Source organism: Microcaecilia unicolor, chromosome 1 (assembly GCF_901765095.1).
Source record: "Microcaecilia unicolor chromosome 1, aMicUni1.1, whole genome shotgun sequence".
NCBI classification, from domain to species: domain Eukaryota; kingdom Metazoa; phylum Chordata; class Amphibia; order Gymnophiona; family Siphonopidae; genus Microcaecilia; species Microcaecilia unicolor.
In genome coordinates, this window is record NC_044031.1 from 124,352,288 (window position 1) to 124,375,269 (window position 22,982).

The 22,982-nt window shown below is 44.0% G+C and overlaps 1 protein-coding gene across 2 annotated transcripts in view; it reads right to left on the minus strand.

Moving 5' to 3' along the window:
* ITGA8 (integrin subunit alpha 8) overlaps positions 1–22,982 on the minus strand; it is a 521,482-nt gene that overhangs the window by 85,489 nt on the left and 413,011 nt on the right. For both annotated transcript variants that reach the window (XR_003941853.1, XM_030199982.1), the window contains exon 26: positions 12,998–13,123. Coding sequence is in view for 1 of the 2 variants with exons in the window: in XM_030199982.1 (XP_030055842.1) it covers positions 12,998–13,123 (126 nt within the window). In the remaining variant the exon portion in view is untranslated. The remainder of the gene's footprint in view (positions 1–12,997; positions 13,124–22,982) is intronic.

Below are 22,982 nucleotides of genomic sequence, written 5' to 3' on the forward strand. Positions count from 1 at the left end.
AACAGATGCAGCTCTTGCAAACGAGTCAGATGAACAGGCTATTGACATCCCAGCCGGTGTTACTGAAGAGGAGTTTCATCACTATGTAGCTGTTGATTACGATCTACAAACAGCTGACGACAGCACTGATGTCCAGATACATGCCTACATGCAGGCAACGGCTGATGATGAAACAGATGATGATGAAATGAGCAGAGAGGCATATGCTTACGAAATTCAACAACCTCCCGTCACTTTTGCAAGAACACAGGAGAGTCTCAACACCGTGCGGGCCTATCTGGAGGCCACTGGATGCCAGTGCTATGACAGTTTTTACCGTCTGGAAGATGTAGTCTATGGAACTCACAGACACAAGAGTGTACAGAGGACTATGACTGATTACTTCAAATAAGCCTAACGCCAGTTAACGGAGACTGTATAATGTCAGTTAATGGAGACTGTATATTGTACGTATAATAAACAGTACTGTACGTATGTTTATCAGATGTCAAGCTTCTTTGGGTCACAATGGTTAAGTGCACGCTCTAGTTAACTGCATGTATTTCTTTGGTCTGAGACCCTTGCACTTAAGCGGATTGCACTGTATATATATATATATATAATACTACTACTACTACTATTTGGCATTTCTATAGCTCTACATATCTATATATATATAAAACTCACCCTCAACGTTCTATTTGCACTGACGTCACTGAAGCCAGGTTCGTAAGTTCGAAGCTCTGAAGCCACACAAAATCACAGTCTGTGGGCCCCGCCCTCGCGTCAAATGTTATGACGTTGAGGGCGGAGCACATTCTCAGCTCCAACGTTGTACTGCACTGTACCTCTGGCACGGAGGCTGCAGGGGGGCCGGCGACACACGGAAGGGTTCGTTACTTCGTGGTGGTGAAGCCTCTTCACTGACCATGTCTCTCTGTCATGCCCTTGTGTCGAGCGTGATGACGTCACGGCCAATCTGCGTAGATTGTTACAGGTTCGTCATCACCAATACTTTCCACCGAAGCACACACCCGTCCACTAATAGCTACGTCAGCAACATTCTAGCGAATCAACGCAAGGAAAAATAGTAAGAACTAAACAAGCGGCAAATGCAACCTGTCAACGGCCACCGCTTTCCACACGGTCTCCACCCTCCCGAGGTTCGTCACCCCTTCCCATCTCTACCCTCCCCCCCCTCAAAGATCGCCGCTAATCTTAAAAAAAAACCACAGGCAGCCTTCAGCCATTGGCTGTCTGCTCTGCAGCCACTCATCTCTCCTCTCACTGGCCCTGGAGCGCAGGAACAGGAAGTTCAAAAAAACTTCCTGGTAGCTGCGCTCCTACGGGGACACAAAGAGGAGAGAGGAGCAGCAGCAGCACAGCACACAATCAATGCCTGAATGCTGGATGCACTGGGAGCACAGAACAGGGAGGGAGGAGGGGGATTTGGAACTCAGAGGGAGGGGGCAAGGGGGAGGAAAGGGGCAAGGGGGAGGAAGGGGGCTTGGGGGAGGCCGGGATGGTGAGGGGGTGGTGAGGGGAGGGGGAGGAAGAGGAGCACAGAAGGGGAAGGGGAATGCACCACCTGCTTAAAACACTCACACATACACACAAACACAGTCTTTCAAACACATACACTCACTCTGAGGGGGGGGGGGGGGAGGGTGCCCTGTAACTTGGAGGGTGAAGGGGGTGGTGAGAAGAGGGGGAAGAAGAGTGGCACAGTAGGGGGAGGGGAATGCACCACCTGCTTAAAACACTCACACATACGCAGAATCACACACTCACTCTTTCAAGCACACACACTCTGTCTGACACACTCTCTCCCTCAATCAATCACTCACTCACACACAAAGTCTATATATATCAATCTCTCTCTCTCACGCACACACACACACAGTCTATATATCTCAAAAACAGTCTCTCACTCACACACACACACACACACACACAGACACACAGACACACACACACACACACTCTATATATGTCAAACACAGTCTCTCATTAGGATCAGATCACATTTATTTATAATAACACTCTTTCATTACAAACATTAATGGAAGAAAGTTATCCCTTTGCTAGCGCCCGTTTCATTTTTCCAAGAAACACGCAGCCAGAGAGACTCAACGTCGGACGGTGCGAGGGAGGGACTTACACTCATGCCGTCCCACAAACACCTCAACGACAATGTGGATGCAGCACCTCACAGGTTTGCTTTCATTTGACTGTATGGCGATGACGGCTGCACGGGGCAGGGGAAACACAGATTAACCAGATTGCCTTCCTTGCTTACACTGCACTACATAGCCTTAACTCCACTCCTGTCTACAGAGGGGAGGGAGGACCGCATGCAACTCGGAGGGGACATAGGGAGAGACCAGGGGAGGGGGGGGGGAACCTTGCTAGCGCCCGTTTCATTTCATACAGAAACGGGCCTTTTTTACTAGTATATATATATAAAAAGCCATTTCCATGGTATGGCAAATGCATCATGGGCTATTCACTTTTTTGTTTGTACTTTGGAACAAAATAGAGAAAGTTTGTTGTTCAGACTAGAGCAGTGCTTCCCAATCTTTTTGTGTCTGTGACCCAATGATCACTTCCAAATAAAACTATGTGAACTCCCTCGAAGGTGCAGAATAATCATGTACCTATGGAGAGCTCAAAAAGCAGGTTTGGGAAGCTCTTGGCTAGAGACAAATAGATCCACTTGAGGTCCACTTTTAGGACAAGTTGGTTAAAAGCACTTCTGTTCAGGGACTAATTCTGAGGACCAATTGATTCTGATTCTATGGTGTATAGACAATTCATAAAGATCCTCAATGTTTGCACCTAAGGCAATGGAGGGTGAAGTGTCTTTCTTGGGGTCAAAATTTGTGTCAGCAGAACTTGAACCCTGACTTTCCAGGTTATCATCCCACTACTCTGACCATTAGGCTACATCTCCACTGGATGCATTCTAATAGATCTTCCACAGTGTTTAGCTGAGCTTCTATGCAAATTCAGTGAAGGAAGTGAGATTGGGTATTTGATAGTTTATCAGAAAACTCAGGTCTTAAATAACATGGCATCTGGTCTGGTGTGTGCAGCTACTAAATCAGTGATGCAAGTATGAGAAAATGTCCTGTTTGCAGAGATATGATGTGGAGGCGACTAAAACAACAGAACCATGTGGCTAGATTCCATATATGGCGCCTGAAAATTCTAGGTGGAACAAAAAAGAATACATCTAGGCGTATTCTCTATAGTATGGCTACATTTTATAGAATAGGCTTAAATTTCCGTGCGCTATATAGAATTATGCCAAGCATCTCTCAAATCTAGTCGCAGCCATTTACTGGTGTAAATACTGATGCTTAAATTTATTTGTTTATTTATTTGTTACATTTGTACCCCACATTTTTCCACCTATTTGCAGGCTCAATGTGGCTTACATATTACCGTAAAGGTGTTCGCCAAGTCTGGTTGAGAAACAAATACAAGGTTATGTTGTGGTCTAATGAGATGGGAGGGAGTAAGGATTGTAAGTTGTCCAGTATGATCATTGGTATTGCTATGTTGCCTGGTGTGGGGGTTTACGTTGGATCGGTGGGGTATGCCTTTTTAAAAAGGTTGGTTTTTAGTGATTTCCTGAAGTTTATGTGATCATGCAATGTTTTTACAGTTTTGGGGAGCGCATTCCATAGTTGTACGCTTATGTAGGAGAAGTTAGATGCATAAGTTGTTTTGTATTTGAGTCCTTTGCAATTTAGGTGGTGTAGATTTTGGTATGTTCTTGATGATCCGGTTCTGTTCCTGGTTGGTAGGTCTATAAGGTCTATCATGTATCCTGGGACTACGCCATAGATAATTTTGTGGATCAGGGTGCAGATTTTGAAGATGATCCTTCTTTGATTGGGAGCCAATGCATCTTTTCTCGGAGGGGTTTAGCGCTTTCGAATCGTGTTTTGCTGACTATCAGTCTGGCTGCTGTGTTTTGGGCGGTTTGGAGTTTTTTAGTGAGTCATTCTTTACAATCCGTATAGATTCCATTGCAATAGTCTGCATGGCTTAGGACCATTGATTGTATTAGGTTTCGAAAGATTTCCTTCGGGAAGAAAGGTTTTATGCATTTAAGTTTCCACATTCAGTAGAACATTTTCTTTACTACGGAGTTTACTTGGCTCTCAAGAGTAAGGTTGTGGTCGATTGTGACGCCGAGTATTTTCAAGCTGTCTGAAATGGGGAGGATGTGATCTGGAGTGTTTATGGTTGTGGGTTTGTACTTGTTATGTTGAGATGTGAGGATGAGGCAATGTGTTTTTATTAGGCACAGATCCCCTCAGGCAGGACCAAAATGCTTCATTATACAGTTTGCTTTCAATTTGCCTCTCGCTGGCTACTGAAACGGTCCCTTTTCTGGCTTTGAATAAAAATATTTTCATTCAATTTTATTAAGTTACCAATAAAAAGCCATGAGCTAAAGTCACATTAAGGTACAATGGGTGTTTCCCTGTTCTCATAGCCCTGCCTGGAATAGCTGATTCTCTCTGAATCTTTCCCAGTTTCAAAAAGGATGAATTGGCTTCAGTCTTATTAATGTAGTTTAAGAGAGTCTTTCAGCACCACTGGTAATCATCTAACACCATAAAGATGATGTTCTGTCATGTTTACACAGCCCATCTCTATTACAATGCAACTGAACTACATGTTTATTACTTCCAAGTTTCCTAGTAAAAATAATTCAGTATTTCCTCATTTAGTCAAACGCTAGTACGACTCTTTTATAACTTTTAACATGATTCATTTTATAATGATACTTATATAATCTTTAAATTTATAGGCGTAAGGAATGATCTGCTTTGGTATGTTTAGGCTTCATAACTTGAGTAGATAAACAAGACACTAAATTAAAATCAGAAAAAAAAACTTGCATGTGAAAAATCACGGTTGGTGGAAGATCTACACTCCAACTGCTATTTTTCTTTATTGCTGTACTAAATTAGAATTTTTCCTACATAAACTTTGGCACACTACTTCAAGTTCAGCCCATCAGAGCCTACAGCTGGAACAAAAAAAATGAAATGTTTAGTAAACAAGACAAATATGTCATGATTTTTGGCAACGCAGATTTATGACCAGAGAGCATAGCCAGAAATGACCCTGTTTAAAAGCCACAGTATCTGACTGCAGAGACACTCAGTAGTAGCATAACATCATTGCAGAGGAAGAAATCCGTGCCATCAGCCTGGAGCAAGAATCCACAAATCTGTTCTTAATTATTTAAAGTAGGCAACAAAATGCAGATACGGTGCATATTTAGTAATCTGGTTAACCAGCCACTATGACTAAGAGCGACTGCATTTTGGCAATCAATAAAAATAAATCCTCAAAAACATAACCAATAATTTGGGCGGTACTGTATATTAGAATGGACTGTTAGTCCTGACCAGTTCTGGTTTATTGAGAATGTATGTGGTACACATACTTTTTCAGGGCCTGCTAGCCTCATAGTTCTTACTGAAATGGATAAAGTTTCTTACAGGAATTTGATTAAAACTGAAGCATAGTGTAGCTCTTTGGAATGCATTCACTAGTAATATTTTCTGAATCAAAATTATGTATTTACCTGGATATAAAATGAGGTTTGTTTTTTTTAAAGAAACATGTTTCAAAAAAAATCTCTCTTTCCTTATTTTCACAGGTAAGCCCGATACACACTACGGGGGGCTCTTTTACTAAGGCATGGTAATAGAGCACTACCGTGGGATGCGCTGAGGCATACAATGGTAGTTTTCTACATAGCATGGGCTAATCCCGCACTGGAAAATATTTTTTTTATTTTCCAGCATGGGAAGTGTGCCCATAGACACAAAATAAGCATGCTTGCACTAATAGGGTATCGATAAACAACAGAGGACATAAAAATAGAACACAATCTGGGGAAGAAAACCAAATGAATACCAGATAATGATCTTGACAGACTTTACACCAAACACAATTGTTAGTTTTAAAATGAACAGATGTAAAATGAGCTCATAAATGACAATGGACCATTGCAACCAAACAAGTCAATTATTGGTCCAAGCTTATAACGTAATCATCGCACAGTCAAAAAAAGACACACCCACGTGAGTCCGGACCTCCTGCTGTTCACAGCTACTGGTTGTTAATTACTAACTAACTAACTACTAACATTTCTAAAGCGCTACTAGGGTTACGCAGCGCTGTACAATTTAAACATAGAAGGACAGTCCCTGCTCAAAGAGCTTACAATCTAAAAGACAAGAGAACAATCTAAAGACAAGTGAACAGTTAATCTGATAGGGTGGATAGATTGGGTCATTCTATATTTCACAAGCGGTTAGGCGCCGAAGGCAGCATTGAAGAGGTGAGTTTTAAGCAGAGATTTGAAGATGGGTAGGGAGGGGGCATGGCGTATGGGTAAAGGAAGATTGTTCCAGGCATAGGGTGAGGCAAGGCAGAATGAGCGGAGCCTGGAGTTGGCAGTGGTGGAGAAGGGTACTGAGAGAAGGGCTTTGTCCTGTGAGCGGAGGTTACGGGCGGGAACATAGGGGGAGATGAGGGTGGAGAGGTAGTGAGGAGCCGCAGACTGAGTGCATTTGTAGGTAAGGAGGAGGAGCTTGAATTGTATGCGATATCTGATCGGAAGCCAATGAAGTGATTTGAGGAGAGGGGTGATATGAGTATATCGGTTCTGGCGGAATATAAGACGTGCGGCAGCGTTCTGAACGGATTGAAGGGGGGATAGATGGCTGAGTGGGAGGCCGGTGAGGAGTAAGTTGCAGTAATCAAGGCGAGAGGTAATGAGAGCGTGAACGAGAGTTCTGGTGGTGTGCTCAGAGAGGAAAGGTCAAATTTTGCTGATGTTGAAGAGGAAGAAGCGACAGGTCTTGGCAGTCTGTTGGATATGCGCAGAGAAGGAGAGGGAGGAGTCGAAGATGACTCCGAGGTTGCGGGCAGATGGGACGGGGAGGATGAGGGTGTTATCAACTGAGATAGAGAGTGGAGGAAGAGGAGAAGTGGGTTTAGGAGGAAAGACGAGGAGCTCGGTCTTGGACATGTTAAGTTTAAGGTGACGGTTGGACATCCATGCCGCAATGTCGGATAAACAGGTCGATACCTTGGCCTGGGTCTCCGCGGTGATGTCAGGTGTGGAGAGGTATAGCTGGGTGTCATCAGCATAAAGATGATACTGAAAACCATGAGACAAGATCAGCGAGCCCAGGGAAGAGGTGTAGATTGAGAAAAGAAGGGGTCCAAGGACAGATCCCTGGGGAACTCCAACAGATAGTGGGATGGGAGTGGAGGAAGATCCATGGGAGTGTACCCTGAAGGTGCGGTGGGAGAGATAAGAGGAGAACCAGGAGAGGACAGAGCCTTGGAACCCAAAGAGGACAGCGTGGGAAGAAGTAAATCATGATTGACAGTGTCAAACGCGGCGGAAAGATCGAGGAGGATGAGGATTGGGTAGTGACCTCTGGATTTGGCCAGGAGCAGATCATTGCAAACTTTAGAGAGTGCCATTTCTGTCGAGTGCAGAGGGCGAAAACCGGATTGAAGTGGATCGAGGATGGCATGAGAGGAGAGAAAATCAAGGCAGCGGCTGTGAATGGCGCGCTCAAGTATTTTGGAGAGGAAGGGTAAAAGAGAGATGGGGCGGTAGTTGGAGGGGCAGGTAGGGTCAAGTGAAGGTTTTTTGAGGAGAGGTGTGACAACGGCATGCTTGAAGGTGTCAGGGACAGTTGCAGTGGAGAGAGAGAGAGGTTAAGGATGCGACAGATGGAGGGGGTGACAGTATGGGAGATGGTGTTGAGTAGGTTGGTGGGGATGGGATCAGAGGAACAGGTGGTGCATTTTGAGGAGGAAAGAAGGCGGGAAGTTTCATCCTCAGTGATCTCAGGAAAGGAGGAGAAATAGGCCTGGGTAGGTTGGTTGAGGGAGAGGGTTAAAGGGTGAAGAGGAGGTGGTGGCTTGGTCGTGAACTCAAGGGTGATCTTTTGCACTTTGTCGCGGAAGTAGTCGGCCAGTGATTGAGGAGAGAGAGAAGGGGGAGTAGGAGCAGGGGGCACTTTTAGGAGGGAGTTAAGGGTGGTGAAGAGACGACGAGGGTTGGAGCTGAGAGAATTGGTCAATTGGGTGTAATAGTCCTGTTTTGCACGGAATAGGGAGGAGTGGAAGGAGGATAGCATGAATTTGTAGTGGAGGAAGTCTGAAAGGGTACGAGATTTCCTCCAGAGGCGCTCAGCGGATCGGGTGCAGGAGCGAAGGTAACGGATGCAAGGAGTCAGCCAGGGCTGGGGATTGGTGCGCTTTGTGGGACGGGAGATGGATGGTGCGAGGGTGTCCAAAGCAGAGGAGAGAGCGGTATTGTAAGCAGAGACCGCTTTGTCGACAGTTTCGGAGGACATGATGGAGGGGAGGAGATTAGAGATAGTAGATGATAAGGTGGAGGGGTCAATAGCCTGGAGGTTCCTGGAGGTGGTGGTTAAAGTTGGATGGGGTGGAGGGGGGGTGAAGAAGTGTGAATGTGATCAGGTGATGATCGGAGAGAGGAAGAGCTGAGGCGTGGAAATTGGAGGGTGAGCCGGAGGAGGAGAGGACGAGGTCAAGACAATGGCCGTCACGGTGAGTAGGGGTGATGGAGCACAGCTGGAGGTTGAAGGAGGATGTTAGGGTGAGGAACTTAGAAGCGTGGGGGTCGGATAGGTGATCAGCGTGTACGTTAAAGTCTCCGAGAATGAGGGACGGAGATGAAGGGTCAAGAAAGACGGAGAGCCAAGCATCAAAGTCGGTGAGGAAGGAAGGGAAGGATTTATCAGGGGGGTGGGAAATGACTGCCACTCTGAGTGGTAGCGGGTAGAATAGCTGGATGGAATGAGCTTCAAAGGATGAGAAGCAGTGAGACTGCGGTAGGTGGAGGGGTTGGAAACTACAGGAGGGTGAGAGTAGTAGCCCAACGCCTCCGCCGCGGCCAACTGGGCGGGGCATGTGGGAGAAGAGATAGCCTCCATGGCAGATGGCTGCAACTGAGGCAGAGTCTTCCGGGGAGATCCAGGTTTCGGTTAGGGCGAGCAGTTGAAGGGAGCGAGAGATAAAGAGATCGTGGGTGAGAGACAGTTTGTTGCAGACTGAGTGGGCATTCCACAAGGCGCATGAGAAGGGGAGGGAGGAGGGGGGAAGGAGGGGAATAGAGACGAGATTGGAGACATCCTGGAATCGTTTGCAAGGATAGGACGGGGACAGGTGAGGGGGACCTGGATTAGGGTTAATGTGGTCCTAGCTTACGTACATAGGCGGGCCCTGCCTTGCTTCCAGTAGCATTTTGGAGAAGCAATGAGAAGTATGTCACAATGTATTTCCCATTGTTTGCTTATAAGATTGTTTGGTAAAGATGAATAAGATATTAATATATTTCTGTTTATTTTATAGAAGAAATTATATATCAAACAAACAGTCATTGATCTTAGGGTTCCTTAAAAAAGCTGTTGTGAAACATGGTCCATGTTGGAACCCTTGTAGGAAGCTACTGCTTGTCCTGGGATTGGTAGCATGGAATGTTGTTACTATTTCTGCCAGGTACTTGTGACCTGGATTGGGCACTGCTGGAAATAGGATACTGGGCTAGATGGACCATTGGTCTACCCAGTATGGCTATTCTTATGTTCTTAGCATGGGAGCCCTTACTGCCTCCTAACTAGGTATCGGTAAGGCCTTCAGCGGTAATGGCCACACGCTAGTGGGGAAATTTGCACGTGGCCATTATACTATCATGCTAAAAGTAGCCATAATACATGGAAAACCCAATCATTGACATCAGCGTCAGCCACATTTTAGCTTGGCTTGGTAAAACAGTATTCTTTAAATTATGCTTGTAAGTGGGAGCTCTGCCTATGCCCCATCCATGCTCTGCCATGTGTCTGAATCCCCTCTTATTTCTCTTTGCAGGTCAGTAGCAACTGAAATCAGGAAACCTACTAGTCTCAGGTAAGTATGTTTTCAGTGTTTAAACAGAAGTGATAAGTAGTAGTAGTAAACATCCAACAAAAAGAATACAAACTGCAACTTTAGCTGGAGTACTCCACTTTGCAATGCTAACACTGTTTAAGCCTGTAAAATGTATTGGATATTTTCCTGTTTAATTATGTCTAAAGTGTATTTCTCCTGTTTAGCCAGCAGATGGTGCATGTTTAAGCTTAAAGCTGTTACAGAGGACTGACTTCTCTTTCTTTTATTTGGCACACAGATAATAGGAAGTGCCTTGCAGTGATGTAACTAGTTTTTATTTGAAACTTGACTGTTCTGGGCTCTGATTGGCCTGGAGTTTTGAAATTACCCAGCAGTTGTGGCTGGCTGTTGTTTCAGTCTTAGCCTGGAAGAAGAGGGAGACAGATCTCTTTGCTAAGGCTCTGTGAACAATTATATGTCCTGATCTTCCCAGGTACTGTTTAGACAGTATATAGATATTTAGTTAGTTTTCTAATTGATCCATTTTTCAGTTACATGCTATTATTTGCTATTTGCACATTTTTGTCTACTGTTCCAAGTTCTGAGAATAAACACAATTGTTTGTTGCGTTTATTCATTCTGCCTGTCTGGACTGATAAAGAATCCTGGTGGTTTGTGTGTTGGGTCTGTAAGTGCTTTCTGGGAGTGTGGCTCCAGCAACCTAGAAATCACTGAGGATAATTGGAGAGCGGGAGACTTACCCAGAGGCAGTTGTGACCCAGTCGGTGGGAGGAGGGTGCTAGTGTTGAGCACAAGCAGCAGGTGCAGGTAGACCTGAGCTGTGTTGGGGACAGACCCTCTAAGTGGCTGCAGGGTAACTCCAGGCATGTGGCTAGATGTTTCATCACACTTGGCTTTAGCTTAAATCACTTATGTGGTAGGCTTGCAGGCTTCCACTCCCAGGCTCAGCTCTGGTATGCTGCTACTTAAGGCAATCTTGGAACCATCAGGGGTCCCTTTCGATGTAAAGGCCCAACTCAGCTGACCACTTTTCCCCAACACAGGGAACTCTGCTGGCTATAAAGCCCAGGCTTTTAACTAAAACCAGAGAATGTGGTAACAACGGTTTATCTGGGTTTAAAAAAGGTTTGGTCAAATTCCTGGAGGAAAAGTCCATAGTCTGCTATTGAGACAGACATAGGAAGCAACTGCTTGCCCTGGGATTTATAGTGTGTAGTGTTGCCATGATTTGGGTTTCTGCCAGGCACTTGTGACCTGGCTTGGCCACTGTTTGGAAAACAGGATACTGGGCTAGATGGACCATTGGTCTGACCCAGTTTGGCTACTCTTATGTTCTTATGTAAAATTGGGCCTCCTCAGACCCTCTCAGAAAATCAGTCTGTTTTATGAAAAACGCCTTCAAAACTCTCCCAAGGCTCTGGCAAATTACCTCAGGCACTATCAGTTTAAGCCAAACTATTTTTCTAAAGTTCAGCCACTTTAAATGTTTCTTAGGCTGCCTAAACATTTTAAACCACTAGCCCCTCTGAAACAACCTTCTCTTACCAGAGTCAGTCCCCAACTGCCTCTAACTGCCTATGAAGCTGATGTTATGAGAACAGGCTTTCATCATCTGACCCACACTGGCCAATCAGCAGCTGTTACACAAAAACTGCAGTTTTCTCTAGGCGCGTGGAACTTAGGGCCCTGTTTACTAAGATGCTCTAGCGTTTTAGTGTGCGCTAACGCTAGAGACACCCATAGGAATATATGGGTGTCTCTAGTGTTAGCACACGCTAAATTTTAGCATGCACTAAAAGTGCTAGCGCTCCTACGAAGGCAAAGAACACAGCTGGAATGGGTATGTTCAGGCCCCAAACACTAAAGACAACAAGAATAAGTGTCTTTGACAGAGATGGTATTATTGCACTGGCTACAGCACTTAAATCCACTGGGAACCTTTGATGACGTGAAAGGGAAAACAGCCATTGCTATATGGTTTGATGGCGGCTGAAAAAGGGGCAAGCACCAGAAAAAGCGAGGGACAAACACTGGAGCTCAGCCCTAAGAGGGCCTACCGAGCGTGTCAAAAATAAAAACTTAAACATGGGTAAAATCGAGCTAAAACACTACAGGAAAGGAGAGAAACTTTTCCGAAGAAAAGAAAACCAAAAATCAGGAAAAAAAATTCCCGAAGGGATCGCACAAAAACAAAAAAAAACAATGCTCATGCACCAGACGCTGTGAGAAGCGTCGGACAATCACGTTCTCTCCTCATTTCGGATGAGAAGAGACTGATGATCCTGTGCTCTCATAGCAGGTGGGAAGGCACTTGTGCATGTGCAATAGTTACACTGTGCATGCTCTTAAAGCTGTATTAGCTTGTTTAAGCTTCGCACTAGGCGATGTGGATGATGCCACCCACATGTGTGAGTATGGCCTGCTTGTCCTTGGAGAATAAATGTTTGGTCTTTAAAGCCTGTTAAAGTAAATAACAAAACAAACAATTCATCCCTAGAGGATACTCGTTTACACATGAACGGAGAAATGTTCATAACTATGTAAGTAGTTGCAAAGTCTGTGAATATTTTTATCCCACATACTATTTCTTTAAAAACTGCCTATGAAAAAATACATGCAGAAAATTTTCCCAATGTTTTCACATAAATTTTTGCCCTGGAAAAAATAATGTACAACTACAAGCCTTGTTGCTTTCTCAAAAATAGCTCCACCTCTAATCACATCTATTTTTTCCTTGGATGTACTTTTTACCTGGATAGGGGTTAGACGGTTTCCTAAAGGACAAGTCCATAAACCGCTACTAAATGGACTTGGGAAAAATCCACAATTCCAGGAATAACATGTATAGAATGTTTGTACGTTTGGGAAGCTTGCCAGGTGCCCTTGGCCTGGATTGGCCGCTGTCGTGGACAGGATGCTGGGCTCGATGGACCCTTGGTCTTTTCCCAGTGTGGCATTACTTATATACTTATGTAAGTAGTTTATTTTCCTGGTTAATTGGCTTTTGAAGCATTGATGTTTGCATGCATTTCAATTGACTTACCAGTATTTTTGCAGGGTTATGCCTGTGATGCTGTGCCATCGTGACATCCCTCCGACTGATAGCATGAGGTATGGTGGCATTGTGAAAGACTGCAGAAGGCTCAGTAGTATCCTGTGGTACAGTAGACTGCAAATAAACAAGAACAAATATAAGAACCTAGAGCGTAATTGCTGCTAACAGGTTTACCTTATTTCCTTCAGCCCTGATATCTACATTACCTTTACTTTTTCAGTGCAATGAATAAATAAGTTTCACATTACTAATATCATCATCAGTTGACTAGCACAAACATGCTCATTCATATGAACTGAACAGGCATAGAAAATAGATTTTACTAATATACAGGCCAAAAGCCCATCTTGTTACTCTACATATGAACCTCATTTACTAATGTGCAATTAAGTGACGCAGCCACCATTAAATTCAATGGGGTTTATAAGCTATGGGCCGGATATTTTCAAAAGCACTTATCAATATAGGGGCAGCTGCAATGGGGGCAATTCTATGAAATAGGCGCTACATTTACAGGTGCATTACCCCCCAAATTCTAGATAGTGTGACTAGAGCTATGCGCACAAATCTGAGCATATTCTGATTTGCATGTGCAAGTCAGTTGGATAACAAGCCAATCACCACTGATAATTGGATGTTAACAAGCAATTATCGGCACTAATTGGAAATAATTTTAATTTATACGCACTACTAAGTGAATTATATAACGTAGTTTGCATAAAATCTACCGTGCAGATCCCAAAATGGGGTGTGGCTATGGGAGGAGCATGGGCGGGTTGTGGGCATTCCAAAAATTTACACTGTGTTATAGAATAACGTGCTCCGTGCCTAAAGTTAGGTGTGGGCAGAACTATCAGGACAGTAACATTGAATATTCTAACAGACTACCTTGGCACGATCAAATAGCACTGGGACCGAGCAAGGACATTCCACCTAACTCTATAACAGGGGCGGCCTGACCATTGGAACAATAGGGCAGTGCCCACAGCAGTAAGGGGCCCACTCTCCCCTAGCTTCCATCTAATTTAATCACTCTTGATAGGTGGTTATCGGCCCATGATCCTTAGTGCCCGGAGGCCCAGATCGCTGTCATAGTAACATAGTAGATGATGGCAGAAAAAGACCTGCCCGGTCCATCCAGTCTGCCCAACAAGATAAACTCATATGTGCTACTTTTTGTGTATACCTTACCTTGATTTGTATCTGCCATTTTCAGGGCACAGACCGTAGAAGTCTTGCCCAGCACTAGCCCCGCCTCCCACCACCGGCTCTGCCACCCAATCTCGGCTAAGCTTCTGAGGACCCATTCCTTCTGAACAGGATTCCTTTATGTTTATCCCACACATGTTTGAATTCGGTTACCGTTTTCATCTCCACCACCTCCTGTGGGAGGGCATTCCAAGTATCCACCACTCTCTCTGTGAAAAAATACTTCCTGACATTTTTCTTGAGTCTGCCCCCCTTCAATCTCGTTTCATGTCCTCTCGTTCTACCGCCTTCCCATCTCCAGAAAAGGTTCATTTGCGGATTAACTGCTCTATGGATAGTTGGTGACATTCAGCTACTATCCATATAGCTGTGTAGATAAATTTAGGCAAACAAAAAGGTTGTTCTAAATTAAGCTGCATATCTATATACATTAGGCCTTATTCTATAAATGTTATGCTCCTAAATTTATGATCCTAATTTATGAGCATAATTTATTCTCCTGAATTGTGAGCATAATCTGTTTTGGAGCACAGAGTATAATTTATGAGCATAAATTGTGCCCATAAATTTAGGAGCATAGTTGCAGCTACCTGCAGAGCCAGCAGCAGTCACTACTGCAGAATACATGGAATAGATTTAAACCAACAGCTGGCATTTAGAGAACATTCTGATCACATTTGAATACTGATGTACTGTGGGGTAAATTCAACATAGGTTGCTAAAAGTAAGGCGCCAAAATAATTGTGCGCTGTTAGCAGGGGCGTATCTGCGTGGGCCACGGGGGCCTGGGCCCCTGCAGATTTCGCCCTGGACCCCCTACAGCTGTCACCTACCTTTGCTGGAGGGGGACCCCAACCCCCGCCAGCCGAGGTCCGCTTCCTCCTGCTGCTGCCTTTAAAAATATTCCTTCAGCTGGCGGGGGACCCCAATCCCCGCCAGCCGAGACGAGGTCTTTTAAAGTTATTTTTCGTCCTCCAGAGTCTGTGGAATATTTTTAAAGGCAGTGGCAGGAGGAAGCGGACCTCGGCTGGCGGGGGTTGGGGGTCCCCCGCCAGCAAAGGTAGGTGACAGCGGCGGCGGCGGCAGCGGGGGGTGTCTAAGTGCTTTGAAAATACGCCTCTATATCTACTAAGCTGTGCTATTTTTAACGAGAGTGAAACATACATTTGTTGTACTGAAAACAGCCCTTTGTAGGAAGAAGTTTGGAGGGCAATTTTCAAAAGGTCTAGGCACTGTACTTGAAGATTTAAGTAACTAGATTTTTGAATTTAAACAAGAGATGCCAATTTAGGAGCCAAGTGCAAATAACTCTTTTGAATGAATATTTGAGGTGGTGTTAGACATCAGAAAGGTAAACTCAATTGTTCCCTAATTTAAAGTTGGAGATCACAAGTCCAAACGAGCAAGTAGCTGGCACCTGTGCATGCCTTGGAGCAGATGCAAATGTTGGTATGGACTTTTTAAAAATATATGCATTCCCATTGTATAATGAGAAATGAACATACAAATTTTGTTCTGCTGAAAGCATGTCCAAAGCAGAAATGTGTGCTCCAGTAAATCTATATGGGGAAATAGTGACATTCTGAAATTGCAAATCTACATAATTCTCATGTGCAGATGCTTCTAAAATGGCCTCCTAAATGTAAGAAAAAAAAAAAAAGAGAGGAAGGGGCAAGGATTGAGATCAGGGCAGAAAAGTAAAATTAGGGGTGTAGTGCTCATTTCCTGAATGTCTGAGGCATCTAAAGTTGAATGAATCAACTTCAAGCCTAAGTTCACGCACCTCAATGAAAGTTTCCTAAATTAAATTTATCTACAACTAGTCCCTAATTTCAGCTCCTAACTACAGTTCCTGTACTGGTCTAGGCAAAGTATAGTGTAGCTGAAACTGCCAGCTTAAACCATTCCCCAAGTAAAAACTTTATCAGTAGACTCTCAATTCTTAAGCAAATCTTATTTATTGAAGTACTTAGAATAAGCAAAGAAAATCCAATTTACAGTTCAGTTGCTTAGACAGAATTGTTGCCTTCTGCACATAGAGTCTTTATCTAGCCACCCCAGAAGCAAGGAGGTGGCCAGAACCTCAGAACAGCTGAGAGGAAAAGTTGTAACTCTCAAAGGAAATAAGGGGGAGAAACTCAGGGTAAATAAAAGGGGAATGATTTGGGGAGATGGTGAAAAATCTTGATGGAATTATAGTAGATTAGGGCGGGATCAGCTGCTGATCACAAAAGCATGCTAGCAAGATTGGGCTCTCTCACACAGCCCACAGAGGCAGAGAAGGAGGGCTGGCCCTAGATCAGAGCTAATAGCCAATAGAGAAAGCTCACGAGTCAATCACAGGATACTGCAAGCTACATGAAAAGCAGTCCTAATACACAGTGCTGTCTATTACACAGACAATACAATTGAATACAGATAATACTCATATTAAATATACGTAACAATACACCCTGCCTCCATGAATATAGGAGAAGAACAGTTCCTACATCTCTTTACATACTGGGTTGTTCATAACAGTAACTTATAGTGCTTGATACTGTGCAGGAAGATGGATTTAAATGCATTTCCAATGGCTGAGCTAAATTCTTTACCCTATCACTTTTCTCCAACTGTACCTAACACACTTTATTTAGGGCATGCAATAGAAAAACATTTGCACAGGTTAATTGAAAACCCTGAACCAACTAACTTTAATTATGAACTAATCTGTAGGAGAGAAGAAAAGAATAAGTTCATATATTCTCAATAACTGTATAGAGATATTTCTCTAAAATAATGGTGGACAGATCTGAGCCAGGAAAATTGTCTACAGTAGATGTTATTTATTGCAAAGGAAACAGACCAGTTAGAAACAGAAAGATTTTGATTAAATAACAGGTTATTGTCTTGGCAATGTAAATGTACTTTGTGGTTAGTAGATCATGTTTATTTCCCCAGAATATGCTCCAAAACCTCATTTTTCATGACTTAAAAGTTAGATGGCTCCTTAAAGAGCCACTCTAAAGAAAAAGTATGTTACATTTACAGTTTATGGCTTCATAAAGACACAATTTGGAAGGCTTTGATCTTTGGTAATTTGTAGGAATGTTCTGCTCTATGTTGCGGTGTGTCTGTACACCTGTACACATGAGCTTTTGGTTTCAGAAGTGAATGTGCATTTGGAACTAAATGTTATGCCACTGAAGAGGGAGATGAGGCTTACACAATTATAAAAATGGAACCTGGTGCTGAAGACCCGCAGTAGTGGCAGTGAAGTGACTAGAAGTGTTGGTGAGGTGGTTGGGGAAGGAAAAGGCAGACCAGGATTTAGATATAATAAACATAAAAACTGCCTAGAGTGCCAAATTTTGAAGGCACCAAATACCCAGGTCAAAAAGGAGACAATTCTCATGTGGATGCTCCTGTTTACTTTTGGGTCAGTTATATGCACTGCATCAAAGGAGAGGTGAAGGGAAGAAAGGGGGAGAGGAGAGCTCCTCGTGCATACAACACTCCAAGTACATAATTATTCTGTGAAAATATGCCATCCTGCAACTCACATACACACCCCTAACCACTCACTACCTACACAATCACACATTCATTCAGCAAAACATAGTAACATGGAGGGCCATAATCGAACGTGGCCGGCCATGTATAAGGGCAGCCATCTCTAATGACAGCCCCGTAAAGTGGCATACCCGGCTATATAATCGAAACAAGATGGCCGGCCATGTTTCGTTTCAATAATATGGTCAGGGCTGGCCAAATCTCAACATTTGGGCTGCCCTTAGAGATGGCCGGTGTTAGAGATGGCCGCCATTGGTTTTCGCAGATAATGGAAAGTAATGGCGGCGATCTCAAACCCGGCCAAATCCAAGCCATTTGGTCATGGGAGGAGCCAGCATTTGTAGTGCACTGGTCCCCCTGACTTGCCAGGACACCAACCGGGCACCCTAGGGGCACTGCAGTGGACTTCACAAATCGCTCCCAGGTACATAGCTCCTTTACCTTGGGTGCTGAGCCCTCCAAAACCCACTACCCACAACTGTACACCACTACCAAAGCCCTTAGGGATGAATGGGGGGCACCTACATGTGGGTACAGTGGGTTTTGTGGGGGGTTTGGAGGGCTCCCATTTACCACCACAAGTGTAACAGGTAGGAGGGGATGGGCCTTAGTCCACCTGTCTGAAGTGCACTGCACCCACTACAAACTGCTCCAGGAACCTGCATACTGCTGTCATGGAGCTGGGTATGTCATTTGAGGCTGGCATAGAGGCTGGCAAAAAAATGTTTTTAAATTTTTTTTTTGGGTGGGAGGGGGTTGGTGACCACTGGGGGAGTAAAGGGAGGTCATCCCCGGTTCCCTCCAGTGCTCATCTGGTCAGTTCGGGCATCTTTTCAAGGCTTGATCGTGAACAAAAAGGGACCAAGTAAAGTCGGCCAAATGCTCATCAGGGCTGGCTTTCTTTTTTCCATTATTGGCCAAAGCCGGCCATCTCTTAACCACGCCTCCATCCCGCCTTCGGTACACTGCCAACACGCCCCCTTGAACTTTCGTTGGCTCCGCAACAGAAAGTAGTTGAAGCTGGCCAAAATCGGCTTTCGATTATACTGATTTGGCCGGCTTTTGGAGAAGGCCGGCCGTCTCCCGATTTGTGTCGGAAGATGGCCGGCCTTCTCGTTCGAAAATAAGCAGGATGGCAACATAGTAGATGATGGCAGAAAAAGACCTGCACGGTCCATCCAGTCTTCAATGTTCAGGCCACACAATTTTCAACTTGCTAAGCATTTTTGGGATAAAAGAAATAATTTTGAACTGTATTCCATACAGTAATAATAAAGAATAATTGATGTCTACAGATCTGAATTTTTGCTATGGCATCCTACAATGTTCTTGACTCAGAAGAGATGAGTTGCACAATGCTTTCCACCACTCTCTCCATGTTGTAGTTAATTCTTATAGTTATATTTCCTAACACAGAGTCTAGCAAGTTTGGAAATAACTTCAGTTGTCTCAACACGTGCATTGGACTGCATCTCCAGAGGCTAAAAATTGGTCTGTTCATGTTTCTTGGCAACTGTCTTTTTAGCTTTCCACTGGAATTTTATAGTTTTCTCTGCCCTCAAAGCTGGATGTGATTTCTTTCCCAGCTCTTTAGCTGACATGGGTTCAATAAATTCTTGGTAAATATGTAATTTTAGAATAAATTAAATGAGGTTTGGCAGAAGCAGATTACAATTTGCACTTGAGCACAATTAGGACACCATGAGGGGCATAATCGAAAGGGGCGCCCAAGATTTCCTGAGGACATCCTTGCAGGACATCCTGGAAAAGGGGTGAGGAAACCCGTATTATCAAAACAAGATGGGCGTCTATCTTTCGTTTCGATAATACGGTCGGGGACGCCCAAATCTTGACATTTAGGTCTTCCCTAGAGATGGTCGTCCTTAGATTTGGTTGTTTCTGATTTTCGGCGATAATGGAAACTAAAGACGCCCATCTCAGAAACGACCAAATGCAAGCCCTTTGGTCATGGAAGGAGCCAGCATTCATAGAGCACTGGTCCCCCCAACATGCCAGGACCAGCCGGGCACCCTAGGGGGCACTGCAGTGCACATCAGAAAAAGCTCCCAGGTACATAGCTCCCTTACCTTGTGTGCTGAGCCCCCCAAAACCCACTACCCACAACTGTACACCACTACCATAGCCCTTACGGGTGAAGGGGGCACCTAGATGTGGGTACAGTGGGTTTCTGGTGGGTTTTGGAGGGTTCACATTTACTACCACAAGTGTAACAGGTAGGGGGGATGGGCCAGGGTCACCTGCCTGAAGTGCACTGCACCCACTAAAACTGCTCCTGTGACCTGCATACTGCGGCGATGTACCTGAATATGACATTTGAGGCTGGCATAGAGGCTGGCAAAAAATATTTTGAAAATTATTTTGAGGGTGGGAGGGGGTTAGTGACCACTGGGGGAGTAAGGGGAGGTCATCCCCAATTCCCTCCGGTGGTCATCTGGTCAGTTCAGGCACCTTTTCGTGGCTTGGTCGTAACAAAAAAATGACCAAGTAAAGTCGTCCAAGAATTCGTCAGGGACGCCCTTCTTTTTTCAATTATGGGTCGAGGACGTCCATGTGTTAGGCACGCCCAAGTTCCGCCTTCGCTACGCCTCCAACACGCCCCCGGGAACTTTGGTTGTCCCCACGATGGAAAGAAGGAAAGAAGATGGGGACGCCCAAAATCGGCTTTGGATTATGCCGATTTGGGCGACCCTGGGAGAAGAATGCCTATCTTATGATTTGTGTCGAAAGATGGGTGTCCTTCTCTTTCGAAAATAAGCCTGCATGTGATCACCCTCCCCTTCGTTCACCTTTGATAGACCAGATGAAGCCTGCTGCATTCAATATCAGTACTTAAAAGTGTAGAAAAGAAATATTTGACAGTTTATTTAATTCTTCCAGAAAGATTATTTATGGTGTGAAAGAAAATTTAGCCAGTAACTATTATGCTTACATATACAATCAAAGTTCATCTAAGTTTAAGAAAAAATATATAAGTTAGGGAATTTTTGCATTTTTACCACTAAAGGAATTTTCTACTTTCTTTCTGCAAAAGGAAACTTAAATAAGTAGTTCTTATTTAAGTTTTCTTTTGCAGAAAGAAAGTGGAAAATTCCTTTAGTGGTAATTCATTCATGCTAATGATCTCCCAGTTTTCTGTGATGCTACAGCTATGAATTGCTACACAGTCACAGAAAATTGATTGTCAGCAAATTCTCTCTGCGAAATGTTCCACGTATTCTGCCATGTTGCCCATCACCCTATTTTCTTTTCTACTACATGCCCTGAACCTTCTTTCTCTGTTATTATCTAACTCACTGGTCCCATTATTTCTTTACTGTAACTACCTACTACTACAAATATTTTCTATAGCACTACTAGATATATGCAGTGCTGTATACATTATGGGCCTTATTCTATAAAGGTTATGCTCCTAAATGTCTGAGCATAATTTATGCTCCTAAATTTATGCTCTTAAATTACAAGCATAATCTATTTTGGTGCATAGAATATGCTCCTAATTTAGGCGCATAAACAGATTAGCAAACAAGAAAAAAAAAAGGCCTTTAAATACTTGGATTAGCAATCCAAGAAAAAAAAGTTACACATGCATAAATAAAGTGGGAAAAAAAGTTTTATTTCAGAAGTCTTATATGGATCATAGCTGACATGAATGGCTAAGTGCAGCATAAGATGGTGGACTGTGGATGATATGATCCACAGTGAGTTTAGAGAAAATTGGTAAAGCAGACAAATGCAAATTCTGTAAGGACAAGCTGGAAAGGTTATTTATCTCACAGATGGCTACAAAATTCTCATGGGATATAATTTCTTTACAGAGAATGTACAGTAAGGTGACAGATCTCATCCACTGGTAAGTTTCTAAACACTATACCATTGCTGAATTGGAAAAGCACTGGGGTCATGATCCTGAAAGAAACTTGAAAAATGAAGTGATTATGATCACCTGGGACATTCCCAATCATAGTGATGAAAGAGATAAACAGGAGAACAACACTGAAAATGGAAGTGTTATTGCCAAGTGATTTTTCTGTACATCATGTGGAGAGGAAGAAGCTCTGGAAGTACAAAGAAATACAGTTATAGGCCAAGAAAAAGTGGCAGAAAGATACAGATTTCCCATCATGCTGAAAGTCACATGTCTGATTAAATATGATTTCTAATCACACTTTGAAAAGTTCTCTCTATATATTATATATTCTATGAACTCCAGAAGGAAGAATTTGGAATTATGCAAGTACTACAGCAAGTGTTAGCAGTAAATTTGACAAATGATATGCCTGCAACATTAAAGCTGCAGGCACATAACCAGGCCGAGCTAACTTCTAGTGGGGATTTGGCAAGAATCCCCAGAAAAAAGGGCTGGGTGGGGATTGCTTGATATGGTAATGGGGGAAGTGGTTTTATGCAGGGCACAAACAGAAGTGTTTGGGTACGAAGCGCAGTTTTGGGATCATGTGGGTGATGTGGAGGGCGGGAGGGTGAGCTTACTGGGGGTTCTCTGGGGGTCATTTGGTTCATTGGGTGCTTTTGTTGCATCCTCTCGGTGCTTTTCAAGAGTGCGCTGTTGGGCCATATGGGTTGGTTTTGGTATGTTGCAGGAGACTGCCAATGTTGGATTACCTGTGAAAGGCTTAGTTCATGACATAGCATCCTTTGGCAATGTGGTGCTAGAGGCTTCTTTTGCTGTTGCGAGTGTGGGCCACAGCTACCAGTGGCTTGTCTCTAGTGGGTGTTCACTTTGGTCAACGTAGACTGGAGGTCCCCATTAGGTGAGTGGCGCTCTGAAGGGGGTGATGCGAGGAACTAGTACGGGTAAAGGTAGAGGTGTGAGGAGAGCTGGCCTGGTGGAATTGTTGGCGGTGGTGGTGCCGGCTGTTTTGCCTACTCAGACTGAAGAGGTGTTTGTTGCTTTCTCAGCTGCTTGGAGTGATGCAGTGTAATCTTCTGGGTCGGGGTCTGCAGGTGAGTCTGTTTTGGAGCATGGGGTTGGTTTGCTTACAACTTAGTGGTCGGGGGTAGATTCACAGGTTTTTGGAGGGTTCAGGGTGGGTGGTTACATCTGGTGCTGGGACAGAAATCTGTGGGCAAGCATTTGAAGGATAAAAAATTCTCAAATCATTGAAATATTTCATGCACCATTTAGGGTCGTCAAGTCGCAGGAGGAATGTGAACGATTACAGGAGGACCTTGT